Source organism: Epinephelus fuscoguttatus, linkage group LG17 (genome assembly GCF_011397635.1).
Source record: "Epinephelus fuscoguttatus linkage group LG17, E.fuscoguttatus.final_Chr_v1".
Lineage (NCBI taxonomy): Eukaryota > Metazoa > Chordata > Actinopteri > Perciformes > Serranidae > Epinephelus > Epinephelus fuscoguttatus.
The window spans coordinates 28867363-28887924 of record NC_064768.1 but is presented as its reverse complement, the minus strand read 5'-3'; the positions used below and the strand labels follow the sequence as shown (position 1 = coordinate 28887924).

Here is a 20562-nt window from a genome sequence, read left to right as displayed (position 1 = left end):
GTTACTTTATTGCATATTTTATCTGAACTAGGCACAAGTGTTGTTACCCTGAGAGTACACTGAGATGGAATAGGTCTGTGAGATCCATTTAAGAATCATCTGTGCTTGTTATTTTGAACCCAAGTTGTCATATTATAATATAGCTTCCTAATGTGCACATGAGAGATATTCAGCGCTCCCTTAATAAAGCCATTATTTTAATCAGTCCTTACATTAATTAGCTCTTACATAAGATGAAAGTGTTTCTTGTGACACAGAAAATAGATGTTTTCCAACACCGTGTCCTTGAATGATGAGTATAAGCAGGCTTTAATTAGATTAAAAAAAGAGGACAGCTGATCAGCTTATTTTTTTATCTGAGTCTCTTGCTGAATCTTGTTATAAGTAGTCCAGCACTGTGTGTTTCATAACTCTGAAATTATTCCTTTTTACTTTTAGGTAAGTAGCATACAGAGGCATATGACACACAAATACGATGCTAAATTCATATAGTGCAGAAAAGAGCGTCAGTGACCTTGTCTTCATCTCTTCCCTGTTCTTTGCAGCACATCACCCTGGACAGCTACATCCCCTGCCTGACTGATCTATGCAAAGCATTGTGGGAAGTGATGCTGAGCTACCACCGCACCATGCAGTGGCACGAGGAGCATGACAAACAGGAGACCACCCCCACCCCAGGTAAAAGAGCATACTGAACCTGTTTAACCCTGTGACCTTTTGTAATGTTTCAGAATCTATTTACATTCAGTGACACTGCTCTGTTTGTTCAGGCCTACCAAAATGCAGCAAAAAGATGCACAACTCCCCGAAGAAGCACACAGGCTTAGAAATATAAGATACAGTAACGACCTCTGGCATGGACCAGATCCCATAGAGAAAGCATGTGTACACCGTCTGTCCTGCACAATATGATATTTGTGGCCTCCAAATGCTTTTTCTCTTTAGTTTTTCATTTACTCATAATAAAACAAATCAGCTCCCGATACCCTAAGATAAAAAAGTAACTCACAGATTCAGTTTACAAAGACTCTGGGGAAAATGGGGTCAGCTTCCTCCACACGCTCAGGAGTGCCATTCTTTCCTGGCTTTTTTATTCCAATACGCAGTAAGTAGGTTTATCAGCTTTATAGCTCACAGAAAAGCACGATTGAATCGAGCAGAGAGTATTGAATGCGGACAGGTGCTTCAGTGAAGTGGCACGGGTAACTGAAGTGGTGCATATTTTGCAGCATTTACTTAGCTCCCTTTCAGTGTAGAGGTCATGGAATGAGTCAGTGGTGGAATAATAACTTTTGATTAGACCGTCCTTTGTAAAGCATCTCCTCTCTGCAACAATAGAGAGAGATGTGCATTTGAGGGTGACAAGGAAGTGCATTTTTAGTCTTATTTGGGCCCGCATAGTGTGAGGAAAATCTATGATGAATAACAAATATTGAAGTGTGCAAATTAGCTACACACTTTCTTTGTCTTTCTGCTTTAATAGGTACCCTGCTAACATCAACCCCAAACACTGAGTAGCCAATTCAATACAGAAATCAAATAAAATATTTATACTGGCCAAAATGTATGCACACTGGGTATGACTGTTGTATTTAATTATTTAAAAATGCTGTAAAACAACTTGAAAATTATCACAGAGGTACTTGGGGACTTGTTGCACAAGAATATGGTTGAGGTTGCCTCAAAAGAATTTTCTAAATCTGCCGGTGTAAAATTAACGGGATATTGTTATGATTTTAGCATCTAATTATCAATAAACATTGAAATAGGTCCGCACACTATAGCTCCCTTTAAGGCAATAGTAATGTCTCTTCAGGGAGCCACAATGTGTGGGCCTTTCTCCCTCTTTATTGTTATCGTTTATTAGTTCAACACCTGCCTTAACGGTTTTTGGATGTGCACGATGACTTTGCTTTTTAGCATCTGACAGATATATGTGTTACATATGAAAAGAACGAAAAAAATGAAATGAATTTTAAACAAACTCTGTGGCCATTCGAGCAGAGATTACTGAGTTTACAAGGTGCACTTGAATGCACCATGGAGTTCCTGTTCCTGTGTGAGTGTCAGACACGAGCAGCAGGACCGTAAATGACACCAAAACGTGGTAGAGACACTCAGCGTGAGTTTTTGTGACATGACTATTTTGATACTGACGTTTACCCGCCAGTGTGACGAACAGCCCACTGAGATTTACTCACCAATTGGAAAGTCTACCACATTTGGCACTTGGCAGGCGTTAATTTCAGACCCTGATGGTGCGTGTAAATAAATTATTTTTTTTTCCTTATTCATTGCATTTCTGGCAATCTTTCATGATGGCAGTGAAGGTAAAACACAGTTTATCATTCAGCACTGCTCCTGTCCCATTCCCATAAAAACACCCCTGTCCTGTCCGAATCCCAGAAGAATGACGCCTGTGTCATTGCATTCCTGAAAGAAAATAGGGTCTATACATGTAAGAACTGCGTATCTGTGTTGTGCAGTAATACAGTGTTTTAATTAATTAATGAATTGCTTCGACAAGCTGTCCTTACATTACATAAATATAAATTATATGTACACATTGTTGTATTTATATTGTGTAATTAATATGACCCAGACATATGGTTTCAAGGTGAATATATGCACAGGTGATGAAGCATGCATGATACATTTTTTTCTTATGGAAATGTGTCATGCATGACTTTGAGTGTGCTCTGTTTCCAAGCTGATACAAACAGGACTTTCACATCCAGCTGTTTTATAATATTACTGTTTCCAGTTAAAATTAGGACTTTTTGTGACCTTGACCTTCTGGTATCATTCTGATCCCAACATCTACCCGTTTTATCATTTAAGGAAAGAAAAAGCAGGTTACCCGTTGTTCTATAAAGCACACTCACTCCCCACTGGAAACTCCGTAAAGCTGCACTCAAGTTACAGCCCATTAAGAACCGCGAGACAACTGAACACCACATCTGTCCAAACCCAAAGCTTATATCTGGATCAACGAGGAAAGTCTTGCTTGTGTTGCAGCTTCTATCCATCCTGCCTTCAGTCAGCCAGATGTGAAACCATCAGCCTCGAGAAGCTGAGTTGTCAAGGCGAGACATACTTTGCGGTTTAGCAGTAAGCTCCGCAAGAAGTTGAGTATCTTACCAGCGTAAGAAAAGAAACCACGCCGGATTTGGTTTATAGCCCTTTTCACCTCATCGCTGTTTATATCATTTGTGTTGCCAAAGACTTTGTCAGATATTAGCTGCAAATACAGAACTGTCAAACTGGCTGGTACCTTCCTGCTTAGTATCAAAAGATAGCTTATTTCCATTTCCCATATTATACAGAATTCATTAGGTGGATGGATGAGGACACAAAGACGCCCTGAATGGTTGGTGACATGCTAAGTAGGATCCTTCATTAGATGCCATCCTCCTCGCAGGGGAAAGGACATACACCACATTCCCTTTCATGAGACCCATCTGTCATCTCACTACTTGATTGGCTGTTACCTCCGTCCTCTGTATAAAGGTGTCCCCGACCCTGGCTTTGTCCTGGCTTTCACCTTTCTCTTTTTATCCTAATGTGTGCCGGGTCCATCAGAGTAATGATTTAGTGTACAGGCTTTTTGTCATTTGTTGAGGAGAATGACCTCCGCAGGTGGTAACCTCCATCTCACACAAGAGGCCATCAGAGTCGTACCAGTCAGACCCACTGAAGATCACTCCTCTTCTGTCACACACACACACACCTCTCATCTCACTGAGAAAGCAAGAGGAGCGTCCCACTGAATTTAAACTTGTGGCCACTTGATATATTGAGCTGGTCACTGTAATGTTTCAGTAATTAATCTTGCCACTTGATGAAGGGAAAGGTTATTTCAGGAAGTAATTTGAGCCAGGGTCATATCCCTACCTGACAAAATGGATTTGCTGCTGTAGCACACACCCTGTCATGTCCAATCAGCACTGACGGCCATCAGGCACAGGGCTGGCTCCATGTGTGTGAAAGTAAATAACCAAGGCCAGACTGTGCTGCTGTTACATGTTCACACAGAGCACGGGCATGCACCATGAAGGCTAGATTGGAACGTATGGCGGCTGTCTGCTCTGCTGTGATAAAGAAAAGTAACATTTTTCAGCAGTCAGGGTGAGAGGTGGCTTTCACACCTCATTAATTTTTCAGTAGCAAGCAAGTAATGTGGCATTTAAACTAGGGGGCACGCTGTGTGAAATAATGTACAGTTTACCGACCCCTCCCAGCACATACTGCAATTTAATTTTTTGATTGACCCATTTCATCTTACTTTTTTCTTCATGTCAACCTCTAATTTTTAACTCAATATTTACAACCTGCTCATAGATCATGTGTTTACAGTAATTGGATTTATTCGCAGGCCCTTTAAAGGCATCTCCTGTGAAGGACTCTCAGGTTGCAACCAGCCTGTCAGCACTTTAAGGTGTGCATGTGTATTAAAAACAAAAGATCAGATCAGTCTGTGTTTGCACAATCCAACATGTCCACCACCGATAGGAAACTGAAAAAAAATTCTACTCAGATGCAAAAAAATGAATACAAAAAAAAAGACAAGCTGCTTTGCCCTTCCGCTTTTCCATATTGTAACACGATAAACAACATGTTAGGGCATGTTAATCAGAGGCTGCTTTAGGGAATCATTAATTTCATTTCATTCATCATTCATTTCTTTTGCAGAATAAGGGCAAAAACCAGAATATTTTGTGCATATAAATGTACTCATTGCCAAGGAAATGTGGCCTTCAGTACTCTGTATTGAACATTAGGCCAACACAAAAACATTTGGATGTCTTATATAGATTATATTGTATTAAGTAAGTGACACAAATTTGAAGGTATTTTAAAAACCAAAAAGATTCTGGGCTTATGAGAAAAACAAACAGGGCCGGAACCCCAGAAGCCACCCCTTGCTCCGCCTCTGGTCGTGACTTTTTTCTTGCTGAATTTTAATAGATTTATGCAAAGCCATGCACACGCTGCTCCTCTATGAGTCATAGTTTGGAACCAGTGGGGAGCTAATGCCCCTGGAGGTGTTTTGTCCAGTGAATCACCAGAAACTCCGTTACCCACAATGCCACCAAAGGTCAAACACCAGTTACCACCTACAGTGTGGCAAAGGCCGTCTCTCCCGATCATTTATTATTTCCTCCCTCTCTGTAGCAACTCTCGTTAATGACCATTATTAAGGCTGTAAGTAGATAACGTGGGGCGGCTGTCTGCAACTTCACCAGGTCAGCAGTGGGAGTTGGCAGTGACACGAACTGTACTGACGGCAACTGCTGTGAGGAATTAATGGGGATGTACTGTAGTTGTTTAAAAAAAACAAATGGAAAAGAGTACTGAGTTATATGTGCTGAAAACATTATGGATTCAGAAATCTCATTTAAAGCATCAACTAAACCTTCAATGTGTTTAGAAGAGATTGTCTAAAATCGTGATGTGACTTGTGGATTTTTGAAACTGGTTAATTACCCACGTCTTTCTCACCTTTATCACGTTGCACAACATCAGTTTTACTTCGTCTTTGCTGAAATGTTCTCTGCTCTCTTCCTCACACCCCTCCATTCCCACTGCCGTCCTTGTGCTCATTAAATGAAACCCAGTTATGTCAAGCTGCCGTGGCACGAAGTCTCCCAAGCCCTTTGTTCTTTCATCTTTTAGTGAATGATGCAATTGTTTAAACCAGTTCTGTCCTTATTAATGACTCAAATTGCAACAAGTGTTATTTGGGTCTCAAGGACAGCGTTTGAAACCCTCCTTTTGAACTTCCCAGACATGTTTGATTAAACCCTGCCACAGTGTCATTATTAGAAATCATGACTAGTAATGGTGGTAACATGATCGTATTGGCTGGAGAGGTAATATGAAAGGATGGGAATGGATTGAATTTAAAATGCATCATGAGCACACTCAGTGAAGGTCTGATTGAGAGATGAACAATAGCACCATATAAATATATATCTCATATAAATCCAAAGGCCAAGCAAAAGCATGATATGTCACATCCGTTTCTGAGTGGGATGATTGCGTACAGTCAGTGGAAGGAGAAGGTAAATGCTCATAATATAGCTAGATGGAGAAGTATTCTTGCTGGCCAGAATGTAAATTAGGATACTGTTGTGAAAAAGCGATCCTCTTATCCACCAAATGATCTTGCTAGTCTGGTACTGGTCTGGTGTGGTAAACTTGCCCGGTCAGACCCACTCAACCCTACTTCAGACCCAATCTGCCCACTCAACTGAGTTCTAGTTGACTGAAACTAATGACTAAGAGTTGACAATCACATCTAATACAAGCAAGCTCAAAAACCCCATTATCCATTAAGGCACACTTGACCATCTCAAGTTAATATTGAAGCCCTTTCTTCCCCTAAATTAGTGGTTAAAAATTGGCAAAAGACTTTCCCATTGTATACATGACTTTGCGGTAGATGAGTATGCCTTTTTGTTATTTATTCCAGTGTGTCACATTTGATATCATGGAGACTCTGGAAAACATGGTTAGTAAACAGTTCAAAGCAGCATGGAGACCGTTGAAAATGTTGCTGTCGTTACTTTTGTCGTTAGTATCTCTTTCAAACTCGGTGCTGACCAATTTTGTGCGATGTTCTTGGACAGAGATGGAGGGTATTTGTGACGGAGCGTCATTGCATTGCGCTGCAGAAGGAGCTACTTTGGCATGTCCATTCATGTGTGATGTTTCAATCACTGCTGATCAGAGCTAGAGCCAATAATACCTGTGACTGCTGCAGAGTCATTTGTCCAAGGAATAAATGCTGTTTTTGACCTTTTCCATTAAATACAAAAGCCAAATATTAGTGGGTGTTTGTGCTGTTTTGTGCAGTGGGGAAGGGTCTTGCGTCAAATGTGAAAATTCAGTGAGATAATTTGATGTGTTGCCGTAGAAGGAAAAAAATCACTTGTTTTAATGACATATTGTTTGAACTTAATGCTTGGCTAAGCCTCTTGTTAGTATTGATTACTGCAGTGGGCAATCTGAGGCACCCATCAGCGGTGTTCTAAGGGAAACCTTTTGTTCTAAGCTACTGCAACAAATACATTTCAACATGAAATCCTCTTGAGGATTCTTCTTCTCTTTGGTGTATGGCGCCCACTGTCAGAATCTATAATAGGGCTGGGCAAATCCTCTCTGCTCCTAATTGTATGCCTCAGAGTACGATTAACGCAGGTCCTCTGGGTAAAGTGGTTATCTACGTATGGACTGATGAAGAAGAACAATAGAGTAGGAAAACCTTTTGAAGTGAACTGTGCTGCAGAGGACAGTTATTCTTTTGCTTTGTTTCTAAGGGAGGTGATCAGCGACTAGGGAGGTTTACTGATGATTGAGGGATCATTTCTATGAATACACCAACAATTTACTGGAGCATTGCACTTGTATAACATTGTCAGACTCATAATGGATAGTTAAAAGAAAACTATCATAATTCATGCAGCAGAAACGAGGGACATTGTCTTTTTTCATTCCACATTTCCTGGATTACCCATCATGCCACCGAACCACCAACAGTTCAGTCACAGAGATTCAGGGGTGTTATGCTAGTAGTGATAAATGTAGCCTTGAACTACTACTAGCCTCAAGCTGATGAGTAGCAAGCCACACAGGTCTGGTGAATTCATATCTTTCAAACACAGCAACCCAAGATTTTTTTCCCATTTCTAAACTTATAGTCTTCAATCTCAGTCGGCGCTAAATTAAGTATGTGCAGTAGTACTCCCCCAAGACCTGCAAACAGACCCTGATGTGTAAAATAGGAGGAGTTCTTTAAGAATGGGATCGAAAACAAATATATAAATCAGTAATGCACAAATCGGCGACCCTCGGACATCAGCTCCGTCGGTTCAGTCAATTCCATCCCTCATCTGTATGCCATACATTAGATATAATTGCTGTTTTTCATGTCAAGAACAACAGATGTCACTTCAGAATTATCCGGTTATACATGCCATCCTGTAATCCTAGGATTACCCTTCCGTATATTTGAACTGAACAGTCCAGTCCTGAACAGTCCACTGCTTTTTAAAGCTCATTTTTATACACCTTATGTTGGTGACTAAAACTCCTCTTTCTTTTTGTCTCTATCACCATAAAGTAATACCATCACAGACTCAGAGGTTTCCGAGGAGCTTTGATTAATCCACGTTCACTGATCCCAGCTTGTGTCTTCTGGTTTAGGTTTTTCATGTCTTTTAACCTCTTGAAGTCCCTTGTGATAAATTACTTTTCCTTCTTTAAGGCACTCACTCTTTAACTCCTCACTCACGACGTCTTGGTTGTTAAGGTTTTCTTCAACTCCTCCTGTCCTTTCTCTTGCTCTCTGTGATTTTATTTATGTAATTAGATACACAGTGTGTGGGTGTAATAAAATTTACATGTGTACTTTCCTTTGATGGATGTACTTTTTGTTCCTAGTGTGCCATTATGGAAACACCCTCACTGCCACTGTCTCTCAGGTCAAAAAGAGATATGTTTGATATGTGATTTTGCTGCTAAGTGCATTTTATTCTGACAGATGTGATATGTGTATAGTTTGTTACAGAAACAGCCCAAATGGTAAGAGCTATTTATCGCTCAGAAGACGAACGCCTCACCCAGCAGAGTAAAGTTCCTCTGTTTTGACTACAGCTTGCAAGATTTTTGAGTCAAGATGAGTTAAATTATGTGTTTGTATGTTTAAGGCTTCAGGTCTTTCAAGCAGCTCACTGCTTCAGAATAGAAAAACACTCCTCATGATTCATGCCTGTCTCCCTTGTTCTTTCTGACTAATGTGTCTAACCATCATCTGGTTTAATAGTTAATGAAGGCCAGTGTGTGTGTGCGTGCACATGTGTGATTTCAAACACATCGACATCCACACGTACTCTTTCAGTGACACATTTATGTTTTCTTCACCGCTCTTACACTGAAGATTGAAGTCTTGGAAATCCTTGCCTCTTGAATGTCTTTCACATCAATAATCTGTTCCCGTGCCCGTGACTGGCGCACACAGAGATGGATTCACAGTGTGATTTCACCAAATTGTTCTGGTGGCCTGTAAATATGCACCCTTGTCCAATACTTGAAGAGAATGATTTTAACCCAAAGTGAAAAGGAACACTAATAACAGATGCTGCAGCAGAATCTTTTTTTTTTTTTCTTCGGCCTTGGGTTTTGTCAAAAAAGGCCATGACCAGTGTTATTTGTTACTCTCTTGCTTAGTAACAGCTGTGATTATGTATTTGGACTACGCTTGCTGTGGTGGGCTACAATTATAAACTGTGTTCTCCGTACAGCAGCAGAAGCAGCAGTAGAGTCGCAGCACGGAGTAGCAGGAGTCAGATTTTACAAGACAATGACAGAGGATTTGGTGTGAAGATGAAAAGCGAAACCTCTATTTGGTGATGTTGCGGATTTAAACCCAGTGTTTAAAGGGAAACGGATAATGTTAATGAGGGAAAAGGGGTTAGTTACACTACGAAGAGGTTGGAGGTATGCAGCTTGTCGCTTGCAACTTTATCTAACAGCTCACTGTGGCTGCTCCTTGCTCCAGTGCTCCATTGCAAATGCCAGAAATGCCCGTTTTCTTGTTGTCTAAATGCAGTTTTCTCAAACTTGTTTTTTTTTCGATGGACAGTGATTTTAAATTGGATCGACAAATTAGCTCTGTAGTGAAGTCCATCTTTTTTCAAATTAGACAGCTGGCTAAGGTGAAACCTTTCCTTGCACAACAGCACTTTGAAACAGTAATCCATGCCTTTATTACATCTCGGCTGGATTACTGTAATGCACTTTATTTTGGAGTCAGCCAGTCCTCCCTTGCACATCTCCAGTTGGTGCAAAACGCAGCTGCGCGCCTGTTAACTGGAGTACGTAAGAGGAAGCATATAACTCCCATCCTGGCCTCCCTCCACTGGCTGCCTGTGCACTTTAGAGTCCATTTTAAGATTATTTTATTAGTTTTTAAATCTTTAAATGGGCTGGCCCCACCTTACCTCTCTGAGCTTCTCCACCCCTACGCTCCTGCTCGGTGCCTCAGGTCAGCCGATCTGCTGCTCCTGGAGGTGCAGAGGTCCAAACGGAAGCTCAGAGGGGACAGAGCTTTTTCCGTTGCCGCTCCTAAATTGTGGAACGACCTACCCCTCCACATTAGACAAGCCTCCTCCCTGTCCATTTTCAAAACTCGTCTAAAAACCCATTTTTATTCCTTGGCTTTCAACTCGGCATGAGACTCTGCTTCTGTTTTAGCGTTTTACGGTTTGTTTGTTTTATTATTGTTTTATTGTTTTTAAATTGTTTTAAAAACAATAAACAATTATTTTAGTATTCATTTCCTGTTAATTGATGTATGTCCCTGTGTTGCTTTGTCTATTTATGTACAGCACTTTGTTTCAGCTGTGGCTGTTTTAAAGGGCTATATAAATAAAGTTGAGTTGAGTTGAGCTGAGCTGAGTTGAGTTGAGTTGAGTTTTAATGAATAGCCCCTTTTACACTGCCAGATTTTCCGCGAATGTTGGGCCGTTTGGCCAGCAAGCTGCAAGCATTTAGACACACAGAGCCGGATTGGTGAGTTGAGCCGATGTGCCATATTGTCATATTGGCAGAACCCTTTTAGTTTAAACAGACCGAGGCAGCCTTCCGCAACGGGAGGGGCTGTTGAAGACGCCACATGTGCGACCCACTGGCGGTGGATAAACAGGAAACAGCTGATAACAGGAATCAGCGAGCAGCTAGTAGCAAGAGGGAAACGCAACCCTGACAGACACTGTAAAGATGAGCAACTGTCCTTGCAAATGAAGAGGCCATTAACCGTCAGATGACGGGGACAGTGAAGAACGGGCCGACTTACGACAGAATCGCTGAAGGACTGACCAGCCGCGACCAGACCGACCAGCACCTGTGTCTTTCACCTGTTAATTGTTTATAATGTGAAGTTGTAGCAGAGGGAGATGTTCATTTGCATCGGCGAAAAAATAACATGGTGCTCTATAGATAGGCAAATATGTTTTCTTGTAAAATGTCCAGTGTGACTGGTAACTCCAGTGTTCTAATGTGATTATTACTCAAGTGAAAATTTCCTCACCGTGGAATCCCTAATTTGTACTTATAATAGGGGGAATTAATACCCCGCTGAATGTTGTCCAGTAGCGATTGAGTTTGTTATTAGGCTGCTGCAGTTTATAGGAATGGCTTACTTCCTACAGAGAGAGCCAGGATCAAGGCTTTCACGTCCACAAGCATCTTCCCAAGAATCTTTGTGACACTTAATCACTTAGGGTAGAGTATCCCTGGCTGTAGCTTACCCTGGCAGCTGGCCTTACGCTAGAGTGAATTGTAGTTGTAGTTTCCAGGTGTATACCCAGTAACAAAATACAAGACAAAACCACACACACACACACACACACACACACACACACACACACACACACACACACACACACTGACCAGTGGGATAATCCATGACCGAGATGAGTCTCCATTTTTCTGTCTTCCCAATACATTAAAGGAATTGAATGTGGGATTGACAGCCACCTGCTTGTTGGCTCCAGGCTCACAGCTGCCGGCTTTCCCAGAAACCCACTTCAAACAGAGCGAGCAGCTTGAGACTGATTGAAGCAATTTTCAGCCAGAGCAAAGTATCGCAGCTACTATGACATCGTAGCCTCTTCAGTGTCTCCTCCAAGAGAAGAAAAAAACACACACACAAACGAGAGGATAGTGAGCTGATAGAGGACGAACCACGTTCACTGGAGATGTTGGTTTAATGCTTTGACCACCAGACAGTGAAGAGGTACTGTCATTCGGTGTTCTCCTTTTGTAGTCTAGGTTGCTGTCAGTCTTTCCTCTCTTGAGGAACTCTGTGACCTTCGCTCCTGTCACATGCTGACTGACAGCCACTATTGTACAGAAAGTCTTCAGCTAAAGCTCAGGCTGTTTTTCAGAGGAACAGCAATCCGTTCCTCAAGCTCAATCAGGGTTCGATAGATTTCCTGAAAGTTGCTGTTGCTCATAGTATATCTGGTCAGCTTTTTCATGCTCCATCCGCCAGAGTTCGCTCGCTCACTGTATGTTAGGAAGAGGTGTTATAATGCACCTGGGAAATCATATTTCATCATTATCAAAGGGGTGTTTTTCATTTACTTCTTCATCAACCGTAACAATAGTCTTTTCTGACTTCTGTATGGATTCTGATCCAGTCTGCTCGCCGTGCATTGTGCAGATATCCAATGAAATAAGTAAATTAATTCCTTTGAGTCGTGCTGAAATGACACAGTCAAATAATACAAAAATAAAATGGATAAGGGGAAATGGAATTTCATCAGCCTTGTTATTGGTTTTAAATGTGCTTTGTTTGAATACCCTTAGATGACGCAGCAGAGTCCGATGAGTCCGTGGTGGACCGCAGCTATGTGAAGAAGAAGCTGGAGCATGGGTTGACACGCATTTGGCAGGTTGGAAAGAATACTGTAACCCGTCTCTCCTTGCATAGTTGTAGCGTGTCTCTTCCTCCCTCTGCCTCGTGTTTTTCTCCACGGTCATCCCACAAGCTGCCATGTCTCTTCCTCTCTCAGCTCCTTGCTTTCCTTTTCATTTATTCTCCCAGATTTCTGTTCAACTCAGAGTTGCTGAATCACAACTTGTCCTCCCTGATGAATCACCGTGTCCCTCTCATTTCTCTCCTCAGGACGTCCAGTTGAAAGTGAAGGCCTATATCCTGGGGACAGACATGTCCAACTTCAAATACGACGATTTCATAGTGGTACTCGATGTCATCAGCAGGTACGCTGCAGGACCAGGGCAGTCAGCTCATCCTTGTTTTCCACTAATTGGTTTTCATTATCTTGCTGTCCCTGCCCCTTCCTCTGTCTTGTCCTTTTTCTCTCTTTTTTTCAGGTTGACTTACTCTTACATTTTTTCCCCTCAGACACTTAGCTCTCACTAACTGACTGAAAGGAAGAGACATGTTTGTCAGTAGAATCCAGGATGTTACTGTATACGATTTCAAGCCCACCTGGAATTATCTGTATTCATTTGTAACATAATATTGAACTTTTCTGTAAAATCTAAATCCGCAGCCAAAAAGCTTTAAGTAAGTTTACATTCAGTGTTTGTTGATCTTATCTGTCTACCTATGTACGTTCTGTGGATGAGATCCTCTTTTTATGTCACAGAACAGCTGTTTGCTCAGTCAGCTACCGAAAAATGTCACAAAAGGTTCCTTTAGATCTCTGACTTTAGCTGCAGACATGTGAGGTCCTTCATCTTCAATACCGCTGCCACTGTAATGACACATTGTCTCGCCTTTTGAATGGCAAGTTGCAGTTACTAGAGCAAGTCTGTTTACATGGCGTCTCTATGCCCCTGCTGGCTCAGCTGTCAGTCAAACACGCACAGCAATCCTCCTCCAGAGAATTTGAAGCTAAAGATCATTTAGAAAATAGCTTTTACAGTTTTGAGTGCAGAAAGGCATGGGTTTAAGGGTAATTTATGCAGAAGCACATGGGCACAGAAAGGAATTTGTGTTATTTTTTTTTCCCGATAAAACCTTAAAATGACTACGTATCACTTCACTCATATAGATAAAAATCTGGAAGTCTGTCAATAAAATCATTGCCTTAACCACAGTAGCCCTAACCTGCAGTAGTTACATCATGGTGCAGATGTGCACTCTAGATGAAGTCATTATCATTTGAGGTTTTAATAGGCAGCCATCAAATGCCTCATTTCCACTGCATGATTCGACTGGACTCTGTTCACTTTTGGTACCAGCTCCTTTTCTCTATTCCGTTTTCCACCACAGATAGTAAGTAGCCTAGTACCCCTAGTATCTGGGTTGAGTAAACAAAAAAATTGTGGTTGCTATTGACAGTAGCTGGCTATTTAAAAATGGCGGATTTGTGCAGGCAAGATTTTTTGGGGGGCATTTTTTGCCCCAATGAATAGGATAGTCTGCGCCAAAGGGGGAGAGAGAGAGGGGGATGACAGGTAGCAATGGGCCACATGCTGGGATCAAACCCAGGCCGCTGCAGCAAGGACAGAGCCTTAATACATGGGGTACCTGCACTACCCACTAACCCACCGACACCCAGTCTGTAGTGTATTAACTCCCCCTCCTAATATTGGTTTACCTCACTTGAAACCTCGACCAAGTGTTACAAATGGAAAACCAAAACAGACCGAGTCCAGTTGAGCAGAGCGGCTGAACCATGCAGTGGATGAAAAAAGAAGTCCATTTGTTCTCTTTACAGCGGGTCTCCTCACTCATCAGATGTGCACCTGCGACAAATCCCTTTCCCCCTATCTCTTACCTTTCCTCTTTGCCTTCTCTCTTCTTCATCTTTGGTCTCTCTGTTATCATGTACTCCCTCATCCTTCAACCCTCTCTTCCAGGTTGATGCAGGTGGGCGAGGAGTTCTGCGGCAGTAAGTCAGAGGTCCTGCAGGAGTCTATCAAACGCCAGAGTGTCAACTACTTTAAAAACTATCACAGGTGAGATGTCTCCATTTCTGCTGGATCATTACCTGGATTGTGTGACAATTAGATGTACCTTCTGTTCATTCACTGAGCTGAAAGGAGTGATTGTGAACAATTAGACATAGAATGCATAGATCTGATGCGCAGTCTTCAAGAAACTCATTAAGACAAAAGCAGATGATACTGATTTCAGGACAGTGCGAGTCTTGACAAAAAAATGTACACACAATCACAACAATTGGCTGCGTCAGTCGCACCCTATTCCCGGCGTAACCTTCTTCGGAGCAGGCTTGTAATTACACAGCAACACTCACTGAGCTGGAAGCACATTTACCTCTTGATTATGTAACCCCCTGCCAACCACATGCATTTGTATGATTTCACACAGACAGCGCCCCATCATGTGATGTGATTTGCATTGATCAGCACTGTGATTACCTGTCATGAACCATTGATAAGATTCTTTAATGTCACAATGCTAATAAGCTTCATCCCTGTGACACATAATGGCAAAGGAGGGGGACACAGAGGCATGATGGGATACATCTGTAGGTTAGAGCTGATCTTAGTTTAAAATAGTAATTGGAATTGAAAAACGGACAGGTAGAGGTGACAGTCCCAGGGAGAGAGAAGAGGAAGAGGAGGGGGACACCAGACGGAATTATGAAGTCACATTACCAACCCCAGCAGTGTGCACACATGCTCTCACATACTCACACATCGGCACCGCTGCCCAGGAGGCTTCCACCATGCATCATCTTTACATTAGTTTTGATTTATTTTCCAGCTGGGTGTCATTCCCAAAAGAGATTACCCATCAGTGAACTCTGACTGGCTGATGCCTGCGTTTGTCTGTCAGCTGCCTGCAGTCACACACTCAGTCATCGGGGTGGGTGTATTGTTGGCCCCTGCGGGTGCAAAGGACAGCGTGACATTGTCAGGGTTCAGACATGATTAATAACTACGAGCTGTGCCATTGGTTGTTTCTGCTTTCCTGCCTCATTTTCTCTGATTGATTGACATGTTTTCTTTAATTCTCAATGCGTTACATTTTAGGAAGTGTAGGGCAAAGATGCCAGTGTGTGCAAAATGAACCCGCTTCAAATGCAACTGATATCCCCTCTTTATTTCTCTGCCTCAAGGCTTCCATTTCTTTCACTTCTCATTCTTTCAACACCTTTAAGACAAGTCGCACGAGCCACTGCAGTGTTTAAAGTCAACACTGCTCTGACATTTCACACAGAAAGACCTGATATTGACCTTGCGGGTGACTGTCAGGGTGGCTGTGTTGAGCTGTGATGACAGTTAACATGAAAACATGACACACACACACACACACACACACACACACACACACACAAACAGAGAGTCTCGCACACCTCTTCCTTTTCACTATGTATCAGTGACTTTTGCTGGCTGTTTGATGTCTGTACATTCAGCCTGGACTCTCGGAACACATGTAAACAGACCCGAACACACTGCTGGCACAAGGTCTTCTTGTGTCTTCTTCTACTTCTTTTTACTTTTTTCCTCCCTGCATGTTCCCTTATCTTCCTTCTCATCCCCTCAGGGCACGACTGGAAGAGCTGAGGATGTTTCTGGAAAATGAGACGTGGGAACTTTGCCCTGTTAAGTCCAACTTTAACATCGCCCAGCTCCATGTGAGTACCACATCGCAGAGGAGAGAAAGCGAAGCACTGACAGTAACACTCATTTATTCTTCACTGTCACTCATTGCACCCCCGCCACTGTGAGATTTGCATAAGGATATGAAAGACGGTGGATCCTGCTCAGTGACTTCTGTGTGTACATGTATGTGGGTGTGTGTGTGCAAATGTGTCAGCCTGTGTATCAGCACGGGGGAGTACAGTTCACTGCACATCATTTAAGACAGATGAAGATAAAATGGTTCCTTTTGATGTGTATTTTAGAGGATTTTATTTCCCACACTCATAACAGTTATGAAACTTAACATATCAGTGCCAAATAGATCATGTACAGCCGCAACCAAAATATTTATTTCGTGGATTTATTCCATAACCAGCTCAAAGGAAAGATCGCTGTGCTTGTAACGAGTTCAGCTCACTTCACCTAGAAGCAGAAATGATAAATGGAAAGAAAGAGATGTCGGAAAGATAAATGGAGTTAATTCAATTCCTTTTTTTTTCATTTTCATGCATCTTGTTTTCCCCATCATGTCAGTTTTGCTTGGGAACATTTTGTAACAAACAGACTTCACAATAAAACCACCACCATAAGAACTGCATATGTTTACATTATTGTATTGTAAACAGGCAGTGTGCTTTGGGCCTCATGCATCGACATTCTGTTGAATTTCTTTTATATTTTCTGTTGACAGAACAAATTATCAGTGCACTGAGATTCTTATCTTTTTAATATTTGTCACATTTGGTTGATTATGTTCTGAATTATTACAGTTGTACCCAAATTTTGCATTTCCTCACGTTTTGGCACTTGCAGCTGTTTTTATCACTGAAGTTCTTCCACACCCGACAGATCATTTTTGACTCCACAACTATGATCCTTTTAAAATGATTTCAGGAGCACTTGGAGCATTTCCCTATTAATAAATAATACAGGAAGGCTTGTCCTCTAATACCATCTACAGCCGAAGGTGAGTCCATTGTTGAAGGTCAATGACTTGAAGGGAACAAAATAATGCATGAAGAAGCAGGTTGCCGAGCAAGCAGGCAGTTTGCTTGCGTTCTTGCCTTTGAGCCAAGATATTTCCATGAGAACATGCACCTGGCACCTGACACGACCTGTTATTTCAACGGTTTATTTTCTATTTTCTACCACTGTTTTCAGCCTTATCACGATTGCTGATTTGCAAACGCAGCCATTAATGATCAGCAACATTTTATACTGTAGGCTTTTTGTAAGATAATAACATTAAAATTAAAAATAAAATAAATTCTGCAAAGCTCCAGTTTCTAGACCTCCATTTCTTTTCCTTTGTGCCCCGTTTGCTAACTTACAAACTTACATCCATCTCTTTTCTGTCTCTGTCTCATCTCCTCCAATCCAGGAGTTTAAGTTCATGGGCCAGTGTCGTTCTCCGTCCGTTTCCCCAAGCAGACAGGCAGCCTCTTCGACCAGCCCGGCTCAGGAGGAGCTGTCTCTGTTCCAGCAGTACCTTCAGGAAGGAAACCCCTTTGAGATGCACGCTGAGCACAAAGAGGAGGAGACAGAGGATGTGCTGGCATCTAACGGGGTAAGTGGTGTCTGTCAATGAAACACAGTGGTAGCCATGTTATATTGTCTTTCCACATGTGGACCGTGTGACATCATGTCTTATGATTCAATCTCATTACCTCCAGTGAGATACACCCACTTACATGAGTATGTATAATTAACAAGGTTACCTGTTGAGGTGCATCACCAAGCTAGTCGATAAAGAGCCGGGCTGATTAATTGGGACATAATCACTGTGGGTCATTAAGTTGTTTACAGCAGCTCTCAAGCTGTCATCACCAGAGCCATAACAAACTTTTATCAGCGGTGCAGGGCCAGCAGTGTAGAACGTGCAGTGATTATTGTAACACTCTGGCACATTGTCTGACTTGTGATATAAAAAGCAAATGAAATCCACGGGTAGATCCAGCAGCTGGGCAAATAACAGATTGAAAGTGGAGCTCTATGTATTTGTCATGTAGTTGTTTTCCTGTAAATGTGTGGGTCCTCATCCAACTGGATTCAACAACTTCCTATGCAAAACTCCAGCCCTCCAATACTGGACACCTTTTTATTTCTTAGAAAACATTTTATTCTTTTTCTTTCTTTCTTTTGTTAAATATAAATAGGCAGGACAATATTTAAAGCAAAGTTAAACTACTAGGCCACTTAAGTGCCAAACGCAGTTGACAGAGACGAGAATTCTTTGCTTTCTTTGAGAGCCTGTGTCACTGTGCATCCATCAGTGTGCTTTGTGCAAACTGCATCTTCAAACCCACAAAAACAGTCGAGCTTTGGACGTAGCAGGAGCCTCTTGTCTTGTCCAGCAGCTCAAAGCAAGCACTTCCGCTTTGCCTAGTGAATCTTAATCAGGAAACATAATAGGCAATGCATGTATGAGTATGTTAAACAACAGCCCAACAGACGCAATGAAATCAATAAACACTTATGTCAGGGCCCTCTTGTTTGTTGAGGGGAGTTTCTAGTCTGTTATCACACACACCAGCAGTGCCTCTCTGGTACCTGCAGATTTCCAGTGAAGCGTAGAAATTGCTTCAGTAGACACTGATGGGCAGCCTCAGCACAAACACTGCCTGTCTTCATGGTCCTGGGTTGCTGCTAGCTGGACAGATTAGCTACCTGCTCCTCCTATGACTAGTATAAAGTCCAAAATAAGTTAGTTGTACCTTCAAGGCTTATGCTGCATTCGCTTGGACTGAGTCAGACGGTGGACATCGGACCAGATATCATTTTAGAGGATGAACGCATGGCGGTAAACTTAGGTGAAGCTGGCAGAGAATACCAGCAACTGTCCACCATCTGCCTGAATCAATGTGAACGCAGCATTATTTGTTGAACGAAACCTTACTTCAAGAAATTACACAGGTGCCCCGCCAACCTGACACGCCATGCACTTTTATATATATTGATGTATTATCCTTCCAGGCTCAACATCAAAAGCAATATTGCACTGTCTAACATGTCAGGCTTACAGGAGCCCTAGCTCGGCTCGCTCTTAAGCTTGTAATCCTTTCTATACGGCTGTTGTGTTGCCTGAGCTTGCCGTTAAGGACAAAGAAAATATTGTCTTATTTCAGGGAAGCTTTAGCCAGACTCTCCTCTGGGAGGTGAATTAATTTTCTGCTTTTCCTCCTCAAGCCAGTCTTTTCATAGTTTTGCAGCCATTAGGACAAAACGACTGGGAGCTTGTACTTTCTCTTTAATAATTTATTTTAGATCATTTAATCACAGCCTTTTCACACAATTTGGTTTTACAGCAGTTTCTTCTTCGGTAGCCAGTTTTTATCTGATGACATGATTTCCCCATGGCATCATTTTTTCTTCACACTTCACACTTCCACAGCTGGTGCTGTGTCAGCAAAGTTTCACAGCATGTTATAACAGCGTTGTTTTCTACCCTTGTGCTCACTTCAGTTTGACTGCATTTCTTTTTTGATTGTTTTCCATTCACTTCCATCTGATCTTCCCCAATTCAAGTATGAGTCAGATGAGCTGGAGAAGAGTGTGTATCAAGATTACGACAGTGACAGTGATGTCCCTGAGGAGCTAAAGCAGGACTACGTTGATGAGCAGACGGGCGATGTCCCCCTCAAGAGGTCAGTTCCCAGTCAAATTGTTTTACACAACAGCGTGTGTAGGGTTTTCCACGTTTATCTATTTGTGACGGCCCACCACGATATAAGCATTTGCCGCAACATTTCATTTCACATGTCAGTTTTCTATATTTGGAGCTGGACTGCTCATTCGTAATGCTGTTGCAATAAATACAGCGTTATTAAGGGCATCACAATCTCGGAGTAAAGACCAACTTTGGGCTTAGACCGAGCAGCAGAATGCCAAGTGCAGTTACAGTGAAATTTAACAGTTCATTAATTCATATATAGAAACAGTATGCTCTGTTTCTTAGAACAACAGTGCTCTCATTTTAGTGTTATCCATCGTTAATCTATGTTCCCTCGGAAACCGCACTACCCACAGTCCAGCGTTGCATCTAACCTGTGTAATGGCAGCAACAGAAAGGTTGCTGTCGCTCACCTCTGCAGCACCTGCTCCTCTAATCTAATCCACCGGTCTGATCTGACCAGCTCCGACTGATCCGACCACAAACTGACCGACTAAACAATTCTCCACCATGCGGCTCAAACTCAACAAACTGCTGCTGAAGGGGGAAAAAATAAGGTTCCACTTGCACTGTGTTCACGGGACCACAAAAACCTCCAGGGGACACAGATCACAAAAGGACACACAAAAATAAGAGCGCTGACACCTCCTCGTCATGAGCTAATTCAGTGGGAATCACTGAAACGGTACGTGGTATATCCTGGTGTCCATCCCTTCTTCCCTGTGCTATTTTAAAGTAAA

The 20562-nt window shown here is 42.1% G+C and overlaps 1 protein-coding gene across 1 annotated transcript in view; it reads left to right on the top strand.

Annotated features, from left to right (window-relative positions):
* The window catches only part of vps50 (VPS50 EARP/GARPII complex subunit), a 139286-nt gene that overhangs the window by 67294 nt on the left and 51430 nt on the right, over nt 1–20562 (top strand). The window contains exons 13-19 of the mRNA XM_049602366.1: nt 546–678; nt 12376–12461; nt 12695–12789; nt 14401–14499; nt 16055–16145; nt 17534–17719; nt 19678–19796. Coding sequence (XP_049458323.1) covers nt 546–678; nt 12376–12461; nt 12695–12789; nt 14401–14499; nt 16055–16145; nt 17534–17719; nt 19678–19796 — 809 coding nt within the window. The remainder of the gene's footprint in view (nt 1–545; nt 679–12375; nt 12462–12694; nt 12790–14400; nt 14500–16054; nt 16146–17533; nt 17720–19677; nt 19797–20562) is intronic.